At 42.3% G+C, this 10,143-nt stretch overlaps 1 protein-coding gene across 19 annotated transcripts; it reads right to left on the minus strand.

Moving 5' to 3' along the window:
• Positions 1-651: 651 nt before the first annotated feature.
• On the minus strand, positions 652-9,378 carry LOC110506741 (AKT-interacting protein). 19 transcript variants are annotated; one of them, XM_090222636.1, is made up of 11 exons: positions 9,187-9,362; positions 8,132-8,253; positions 6,310-6,530; positions 5,885-5,949; positions 5,702-5,802; positions 3,918-4,006; positions 3,487-3,534; positions 3,083-3,181; positions 2,270-2,377; positions 2,027-2,087; positions 652-1,797 (listed from the first exon to the last, which is right to left on the minus strand). In XM_090222636.1, the coding sequence occupies exons 2-11, from the start codon at positions 8,177-8,179 to the stop codon at positions 1,690-1,692; spliced, it is 948 nt and encodes a 315-aa protein (XP_090078762.1). In that variant the 5' UTR covers positions 8,180-8,253; positions 9,187-9,362; the 3' UTR covers positions 652-1,689. The 19 variants fall into 19 exon arrangements, 18 of the variants coding, with proteins under 18 accessions (XP_090078762.1, XP_021442256.2, XP_021442252.2 ...); XM_021586581.3 differs by having other exon boundaries at positions 2,270-2,395; XM_021586577.3 differs by having other exon boundaries at positions 8,003-8,253; positions 9,187-9,355.
• Between the last annotated feature and the right edge of the window lie 765 nt (positions 9,379-10,143).

Genomic DNA, 10,143 nt, shown 5'->3' on the forward strand with positions numbered 1-10,143 from the left:
TGAGATCCAACCAGATTTTTCACACATACTTCCACGCGCTCCTTTTGATTATTCTGAAAGTTAAATCAAAGAACATGCCTTCATTTCGGGAAGTATTACTGGGGAAAGTTAAAAACGTTTTTGGCCTCGCGTGCCTCTGAGGCTCCGAAATTTTTCAACACGAACATCGTATGTTCAGTTCACCCCTGGTTATCAACCTGTTCAGCTGATTTATTAAGAGCAAATGTATGCTTGATCTGAAAATATGGTTTATAAGCGCCGTATGGATGGTGTCACGCATTTGCGGAGTCTGGAGTCACAAAGGCCAAATTGAGCTCTAACACGTTGTCGTGCGACATGACCCACACACCCTTATGTGATGAATAAAGGCTACTTAGATCTCCACAGCTAGTCAATGGCAAACAGTGCTTACCTCAAACCTTAATCACTACATACATGTACATCACAGCTGTCCAAGGCACTGCATCTCAGGGCTTGAGGTGTCACTAGACACTGGTTTGATTTCAGGCTGAATCATCTATCAGCCATGATTGGGAGCCCCACAGGGCAGCGTACAATTGGCCCAGCACCAGCCGGGTTATGCAGTCATTGTAAATAATTTGTTCTCAACTGATGTACCTAGTTATATAAAGGCTCATTTTAACACAGTCATTGGTATGCATTGTCATGTTTATTTCCTTTCAAAGAAAAGCTTTCCAAACTCACTACCTATACAGCGTGAACTGTTGACTGAAGATTTGGTTCCATATAGGAACGTTAAAATGAGAAGTCCACATATGCATTGTTTTACCAAATTCAACAGTCCAGACAGCATGTGTTTACTTCATTTCACAGCAATATAGTGCCAAGTAGCCAAAAGCTTGAGCAAAACAATGTCTGTTGAGGGCTGCCATTCCCACAGCACATTTTTATTTAGACAAACCTTTAATCAGCTCAATAAGGGTAAATAGAACATTCAAAACTATTTAAAAGCAATGTAAAGATAGCCGTGATTTAACGTTGCATATTCATTAAAACCATACCTGCAATATATATTACCCATCTCGCCTGTAGTTTACACAGTAAAGAAATTTAAAAAAAGATACCAAACCATAATCCAAAAGGATGCAAATTCCCCCCCACCCCAAAAATGTAGTGTTGGTTTAATTTTATTTCAGTCAAATATGTTTGGGGAAAAAAATAATACCCAAGGTTAGAGTCCATCTTCAGTCTGAAGTCATTGAAAAACATTCCAAGTCCCAATAATTAACTGTCCTGACCACACCTTAGCAAGCGGTCATGAATCCATAGTCCAGTTACACAGTATACCTATAATTAATGCCGATTTTTATTCTCAACCAGCTTTGAGTGGTTATCTTCATAGACCAAACCCAAGCATGTGCAAAGAGCAGAGAGGAAAATAAAGGGGAAAAAAGCACAGATTGCATTGTAGCCGGTGTTACTTAGTAAATCAACAATGACAACTGGTTGACTAACATAATATACACATTTTTGTTCTATAGCTGTTTGAGCACAAGATGCCTATAATGCTTTTAAAGCTGAGCGCAAGTGTTGCAACGTAAAATGAAGTCCATTCAACTTGTTCAGTTCCTATTCACACGACTGAACGGCTGCTGAAGCTAGTCTGTGGCGTGGCATTCTGCTCTGCATCTTCCTCTAGTGGCTGCTGACTAGGACTGTAGGATTAGCTCAGCTCTGGGGAGGGTTGTCGTCTTTGCTGAAGGGTTGTGTGGATCCGGGCTTTACCCAAGACAGTCCTGACACCTGCAGCCCCTTCTGGTGATCCTCAGGCCGTCTCTAGAATAACAGACACATTACCACACTGTTCAACTAGCACCATGGAAACAAATGGCCGCTCACACAGCTTGACCAATCACAGCCCTGCTGGCTCTCATTCAAGTAAACAAGCCTCTTTTGGGAGTGAGCTCAGAGGGAACCTGAGTCCTTGGACCATAGCAGACAGACTCAGAGCTGTGTCCTTTTACATAAGTCTGAAAAGCACACTGCTGGGATTTAGAAGACTCACTTTATGTGTGAACATCCGTTCCTTCGCCTCGTCGTGGATCGCTGGGTTCCATGAAGAGAAACTGGAAAAATTTGCATAAAAAAAAACACTTAAATTCTCAACCATTTATTGCATCTCCTTTCATATGCTGCAGGAGGTTACTTATTGACATAAAAAACATGTTTTAAAGACAATGTTCAGATTGTTCGTGAGCTATGAGAATGGGAAATGGAATTCCAGGAATGAGCTTTTCCTACTACCAACCTTATTGCATAAGGATCGTCCATCTTGGGTTGGTCGAAGAGGTGACTGTTGCATAGTTTGACGCTGTCTACCACCTTGCTTTTGAACAACTGCACATCCTTGTCGTACCTGAAAAAACTGTGAGATCTACACCTGTTGTATTCAGCACATGTGACTAATACATGCAATTTGCCAGTCAATACATTGTGGAGAGATAATTGCCCCAACTTGGCCACAATCTAATTCATTAGCTCAGAGAATTAAGAAAAAAGACTCAACAGAATACAGCAACATTTCAATTAAACAGCAAGTCTCAACAGCCACCTGTCCCTTTTAGTAGCCGGGCATCGGCACACATTTCAGTAAATAAACAATGGGTCTAACTTCATTGTTTACGACGTTACCATGGACACAGCTCTGATAATCCCAGTCATGTGCATTAAAAACATTGCTCGCTATCAAATCAACACAATTCAAGTTCTCCATGGTGCCAAATTGGGGTGTATGATCTGCAATTGATTTGTTATATTTATACTGGTAACAAATAACAGTTTGGTAGTATTCAACATTTTGTGCAATAGCTGTGTGCATTAAGGAAATACACACTTAACTCAAATAGACAGAAGCCCGTCTAATAAGCACTGGTTGTGTTCAGTGACTGAAGCAAATAAATGTATGGGCTATTCATTGAAGTTTCAGGGTACACAATAGAAGCACCAAGACTAGCTTGCTTGTTGACCTATATAAACTGACCCAGGCCACACGTACACATGACCCAGTACAGGAGTAAGAGAAGGAAGGCTGTGAGGAGAAAGGGAACAAGTACAGACTTACAGCACAGCAGCTTCTGGGTTGAGTGGTTCCATAGTGTTGATCTTGTAGAACACCGTGCGTGCATACATCAGGACTTGCCAGATGTGGTTGTGATTACGCCTTCATGTCCCCAGGGAGACATTTATGATTCTCTCAACATAATGGCAAACCAAATACAACTCCAGTCACAGTAAATACACAAGTATCATAAAGGCATTCCATGGTGCATAGGTTCATCTCAGACTAGTGAAATACCCAACAGTAGCACTGCTCAAACACCAGTAGTGCACAGCCAAAGTGTGACATATACACCATAATGAGACTGATGTTCTCACTGGAAACCTTGGACAACTTTACCCATTCAGTAAAACATAGTGCTGTGCTCCTATAAATCCACCTTCAGCTGATAGAGACTGAGGTTTAACATGGCTGTGTCACTGTCCAGCTGAAGAAACAGGCCATGAGTAACAGAGCTGGAACAGCAGTCAGAGTAAACACTGGGCCTTGATGTAACACATGTCAGTTCTAACTAAGGCACACTATAGACAGGCACACTATAGACAGCCCCACGCAGTTCAACTCAGGGACAGCACTGTATCACTATTTACCACCAGAACAACATCCTGAGAGAACACATATCACAACATGAAGCAGTAACATCATAGATCAAAAAGTAGTAACTGCATTTAGCCTATCAAGGGATGTGTAAGGCTGCGTAGTAGTGGCTAGTACATAGTGGAGCAAACATTACACTAATGGAAAAATAGCACGCCACATGTACCTGACAAACACCCATTTCTAAATCATCCTAATTCATTTTGATGTAATGATCTGGGCATAGAAGCCATGCACTGACCTCCACTTGGTGAAGGCTCTCCTGACATCAAGCTCTCCTGAAACAGGGTCCACAAGTGGGTGGAAGACTGGGATATCAAACACCACTCTCTAAATGGGGGTAAAGGAGAGAAAATAGTACTGTTAGAATACTGCATAAATAGCTAAACACGCATTTCAAACCCCTCAACTTTTTCCACATTTTGTTACGTTACAGGCTTATTTCTAAAATTGATTAACTACACACACAATACCTCAATGACAAAGTGAAAACATGTTTGGAAATTAGCAAATTCATATAAAAACAGAAATAGCTTATTTACATAATTATTCAGACCTTTTGCCATTAGACTCGAAATTGAGCTCAGGTGCATCCTGTTTCTAATGCTCATCCTTGGTTTCTACAACTTCATTGGAGTCCACCTGAAGTAAATTCAATTTTTTGGACATTTAGAAAGGCACATGTGTCTGTCTATATAAGGTCCCACAGTTTATAGTGCAATATCAAAGCAAAAACCAAGCCATGAGGTCGAAGGATTTGTCCGTAGAACTCAGAGAAAGGATTGTGACGAGGCACAGATCTGGGGAAGGGAACCAAAACAGTTCTACAGCATTGAATGTCCCCGAGAATGCAGTGGCCGTCATCATTCTAAAATGGAATAAGTATGGAACCACCCACCAAGACTCTTCCTAGAGCAGGCCGCTCTGCCAAACTGAGAAATCGGGTGAGAAGGGCCTTGGTTAGGGAGGTGACCAAGAACCCGATGGTCACACAGAGCTCCTCTGTGGAGATGGGAGAACCTTCCAGAAGGACAACCATCTCTGCAGCACTCTACCAATCAGGCCTTTATGGTAGAGCAGCAAGACAGAAGCCACACCTCAGTAAAAGGAATGACAGACTGCTTGGAGTTAGCCAAAAGGCACCTAAAGGACTGACCATGAGAAAGTATCTCTGGTCTGATGAAACCAAGATTGAACTCTTTGGCCTGAAAGCCAAGCATCATGTCTGGAGGAAACCAGACACCACTCTTCACCTCACCTATACCATCCCTATGGTGAAGCATGGTGGTGGTAGTCATGCTGTGGGATATTCTTCCAGAGGCAGGGACTGGGAGACTAGTCAGGATTGAGGGAAAAATGAACAGAGCAAAGTACAGAGAGATCCTTGATGAAAACCTGCTCCAGATCACTCAGGACCTGACTGGGGTGAAGGTTTACCTTCCAACAGGAAAATGACCCTAAGCACACAGCCAAGACAACACAGGAGTGGCTTCGGGACATGTCTCTGTACTTGAGTGGACCAGCCAGAGCAGACTTGACCTGATTGAACATCTCTGGAGAGACCTGAAAATAGCTGCGCAGTGACACTCCCCATCCAACCTGACAGCGCTTGAGGGAATCTGCAGAGAAGAATGGGAGAAACTCCCCAAATACAGGTGTACCAAGCTTGTAGCGTCATACCCAGGAAGAATCAAGGCTGTAATCACTGCCAAAGGTGCTTCAACAAAGTACTGAGTTAAGGGTCTGAATACTTACGTAAATGTGATATTTCAGTTTTAATCAACACTAAATTTTTTTAGACCTTTTTTGTAATGTGTGTAGATTGATGAGGGGAGAAAAAAAAATACATTTTAGAATAAGGCTGTTACGTAACAAAATGTGGAAATAAGGGAATACTTTCCAAATGCACTGTATGATTGTCACAAACCAATCAGTCTCAGCCACCAAAGCAGGAAATGCTGAACAAAAATGCTTTATTTTGTGTAAACAGCTGTAGTGTTACAGCAGGTCCACAAAAGTACTCACAGGACATTCACCATCAGGATAGTTATCTGGAATATACACAGTGAACTTGAAGACTCCATCCTGGTACAAGCCATGTCTGATGAAAATGACCCCAAACCACACTGGAAAGAAAAGAATCTCAGGATCCCTTAGTATAGATTATGTGTAGATTATGCAGTCAAACATGACAGATTAGGCTCTTACTCAATGCTGATTTGTAGGATGGCTGCACATAGATTCCAGGCAGTTTTTGCTTGATCACTAGAGTGCTGTGGGTCACAGGGTAACATGGTTACATGGAATTAAATAAATGCAGCAGAAAATGGATATGGAAATTAACAGCACATTTTTTCATCAACAGCTTCTCTAAATGAACTACATAACAGTGGCCTATGCGCAAATACATCGAAGATGCATCCTCCTTCCTTTCTGTAGGCTAATCAATGATCTGACATGTTGGATTGGTGAAAATAAATCATACCTTCACTTATCCAGTCGCATACAGATCAGTGATTACCTCTAGCAAAGGAGGTAGGCATGAAGCATTTTAAAAAGGTATTCAAAACAGAGCCAGTGCGTCTACTACATCCACTACCCAAAATAAAGTTTGATCTGGGGCCAGTACTTACAACTCAGCCAGCAGCGAGTACTCCAGGTAGAATGGACCGTAGGAGGCATGTGTTCCGTTGGCCAACTGGGCCGTGGCGGCAGGAGAGGCCGGCTTGGTGACGGGAACTGCATTCTTAGGGATAGAGGGAAGCTGCTTCTTCCCAAAGCTAGGACGGGCTGGACTGGCTCTTTGTTGCTGCTGCTGCTGCTGCTCTCCACTCTGTTCCTCACCGTCAGATCTCTGCTCAGCAGAAGAGTGAACAAAAGGCATTTAACAACTCAATATCCATGTCTAGGAAGTAAAAACTGGTAGCATTGATTATTACAAGAGGGGAGTATGCCTAGATTTAACCCACTTAGCAAAACACTATTCACCATGTTGCAGAGAATGCAGACGACCAATTTCAAGCCAGTCTGTTACATCTACCTGCATAAACAGAGGCAAGCTCTGTTGTCGAACTACAAGGCAACACAGACAGCAGTGGGAGCACATGTTGAGCCCTGGGCAATAGGCATGTGGTGACAACCTCACAGGTTTCAGAGACTCTGGTCTGGCATCAGTTTCCTTGTTCCATGGGGAGGTGAGAGCACCCATAGAGAGCATCCCTAAACACAGCCCGCATCATATCCCGCCAATGCTAGCTCAGTGGGAAGCACAGGGAAGTAAGCTAAGGAATAGATTAGCAACAAACCCTCAAGGCCTATCCCTCTGCAACTAAGGAAATAATTCAGGTTAACGGACAGCACACAGTGAGTGCCATTAAACAATCCATGTTGTAGAATTAATGTTTTTAGGAGGCACAGAGCAATGAGTGAACCATTCATCTGACAAGGCAGGACAGAGAGTAGTCACACCTATGTTACTACTGGCAGAGCTACTTCGCCAATGTGACGCCTGTATGCTAAACTGGAAGTTGGTGCCTCCCTTTCTCCCAGAAGTCATTGAGGTACGTAGGCAACAGACTGAATGGCAACAGCAGACATGGCAAACCGCTTTCACCCAACTGAATCTTAGCAATTATCAAACAAAACAAAAGTTGAGAAGTTCCCCATTTGCTCTGGTCAAACTACAGTTTAACATCAAATCCAAGTGGATTTCCCAGGAGCAACAGGCTCCTCCTGCAACAACCACAACAATGTGTTGTGACAAGTCATGTTGGACTATAGTTGCAGCTGCAACCTCCAGAGCACTAAGGCTGGGACGATACCAGTATCACAATATTTGTTAGTATAGTGGCAAGGAAACAAAACAGATTTAACTTTTAGGAAAAACAGCCATAACGTTGGAAACAATCAGTTGTCATCCAGTCAAATATATTTTCCAAGCTATAGCACAATATTTTACATACAGCAGGTTATTAAAGGACCAAAGAGTTAGGTCTGCTTCGTGTCAAATATTGCAATACTAGTATTGTCACAGCCCTAAAGAGCACCAGGTAGTAAAAGGCAACCCTGAAACTGCCCTCTTTCAGGACGAGATTGCAAAGGAGTGTCCCTGGCAAGGAGTTGGCGAAAAGGCATGAGTAGGCCTAATGCGTTATTAGAGGACACCACACACCTTAAGTTAGACATTCCCATGCCACAATTCCAGTCCTCCAAGATTCCTCTCAAACAAAAGACAGGTGGTAACAGCAGTAAAATGCATGAAGCTTCAAAGGAAGCCACGCCGTCTTTGTGGGAAAACGTTAGGAAGACAGACCACACAAGCCTTACTTTCAGTGTGTGGGGGTCTCTTTGGGAACTTTTGAAGATCCTGTTTTTTTGTCTCTCTTCTCGCTTGTGTGTTGGGTGAACTTGACAGAAGTTGTCTTTCAGTGCAGAAAAGGAAGATCGCTCCCTTACCTTACGACCAGTATTGGTAGACATGCTCCAGAATGGGTTCAGGTTCATTACTCATGGAGGTGCAACTTCGCCGTCTAGGTCAGTCCCACAACAAGTGTTGCCTGTGCCATTCACTGGCATCACTGGGGATACAATTGACAGAACAAATGTTAAATTTGTATTAATTTAGAGCCATTTTCATACTAGTCCCCCATGACAATCAAACCCAAAACTCTGACGTTGAATGCACCATGCTCTACCAACAGCCACACGAGACCAAATGACTGATGAGGCCCTCTACTGAGCACACACACAAAATGGGGCAACCTGACCTCAATGACAACTGCTGAATCGCTGATCTGCTGACCATGCTGCTGCTCAGACAGTCGTGCCTCATTCATGTCATGACGTCAAACAGGTATAACTTACGTCTCTGCCAGGCCAAGCACTATAAACCCCACCGGGAAATAATCCAGACATACACATTTGTGATGTCTGGTGTTTAATGGTTGTTTAACATGGAGGTTGAGTGTTAGATTCATTATTTAATTCGCATACTACCAAAAGGCATTGTTATTGCCGTTGGCTACAGTAGTTGACAAGTTAGTTAACTAAGATCTTTGTTTAGCTAACTACTATGGCAACTAGCAATGTTGACATTGTATCCGTGTTGGGTCACGTGTTCCTATGCAGGCAACTAATTCTGCAAAATGACTTTGAACACATAGCTAGTTAAGATAGATAGTTACGTTACAGTAGCTAGTTAGATTGTTAACAATATACGTCCAGACGTCCAGTTCGTTAGCTGGACGCCAGGTTTGCAATTACAAATCAAGTATACATAATCATTTGCGATGGAATCTAGCATTGTTGCTTATTATCCATAATGAAATATACATACTTTACGACTCGATAAACGAACAAGAACGTTCACAACACAAACTTAGCAAACCAACCAGATCTGCTAGCTTGCAAGCTAACCAGCTAACGTTACCTAGCTTGAAAGCCAAAGGTAGCTAGCTAGCTACTATCCAGTTGCCAGCTTACCTTCCCTGAACGAAAATTCAGACAAGTACCTGTTCAAAAATTGCCCATTTATGTGAACAATTTCAAAATGTGCGTTTTAAAGACGTTGCAATCACCACTGGTCAAAACAAAAAAGGTGTACCGCAACTGGCTAGCTAAGTAATTTCACAGACACCGGAAATCAATCAAAAACCTCACGATGGGCGTTTCCTATTCACCTCGGGATATTTCTATTGGCTTATAACAAAGGGTGGATAAAGTATGATTCGCTGACGTTCTATCACTTAAGTCATGCTGTTATGCCGCGTTCTCGTACTAGTCGGAAATAGGAAACTCAGGAATGTCCGACTTGCTGATTGTAGAACATGTTGAGATGGGTTGGTTAGTTTAGTAACAACACCGACTTCGAATGTTCACAACATGTAAACTATATTTCGTCTCCAATGCTTATTAAAAACATAAATACATGTGGTCAATGAACACTTGTGGTCTCTCAAATACAAATGTAATTGTATTGGTCACACATGTTTAGCAGATGTTATTGCAGGTGTAGCAAAATGATTGTGTTTCTAGCTCCAACAGTGTAGTAATATCTAACAAGTAATGTCTAACAACAATACACACATATTTAAAGCAAAGGAATTGAGTATATAAATATTAAGATGAGCAATGTCAAAGTGGCATAGACTAAAATAGAGTAAAATAGAATACAGTATATGCATATGAGATGAGTAGTGCAAAATATATAAACATTATTAAAGTGACTAGTGTTCCAATTATTAAAGTGGCCAGTGATTTCAAGTCTATGTGTATAGGGCAGCAGCCTCTAAGGTGCTAGTGATGGCTATTTAACAGTGTGATGGCCTTGAGATAGAAGCTGTTTTTCAGTCTCTCGGTCCCAGCTTTGATGCACCTGTACTGACCTTGCCTTCTGGTGAAAAGGCAGTGGCTCGGGTGGGTGTTGTCCTTGATGATCTTTTTGGCCTTCCTGTGACATTGGTTGCTGT

The sequence above is a fragment of the Oncorhynchus mykiss genome, chromosome 26, assembly GCF_057628025.1.
Source record: "Oncorhynchus mykiss isolate SJ-2025 chromosome 26, ASM5762802v1, whole genome shotgun sequence".
Classification (NCBI taxonomy): Eukaryota; Metazoa; Chordata; class Actinopteri; order Salmoniformes; family Salmonidae; genus Oncorhynchus; species Oncorhynchus mykiss.

What these genes read in the sequence shown, in the direction of transcription:
- LOC110506741 (XM_021586574.3), bottom strand. Translation starts at nt 8,179, where the DNA reads ATGAACCTGAACCCATTCTGGAGCATGTCTACCAATACTGGTCGTAAG. An exon ending in GAGACCCCCACACACTGAAA is followed by an intron (nt 6,531 to 8,002) that starts GTAAGGCTTGTG and finishes TCTGCTGAGCAG; the next exon opens with AGATCTGACGGTGAGGAACA. An exon ending in AACGGATGTTCACACATAAA is followed by an intron (nt 1,798 to 2,026) that starts GTGAGTCTTCTA and finishes CTGTTATTCTAG; the next exon opens with AGACGGCCTGAGGATCACCA.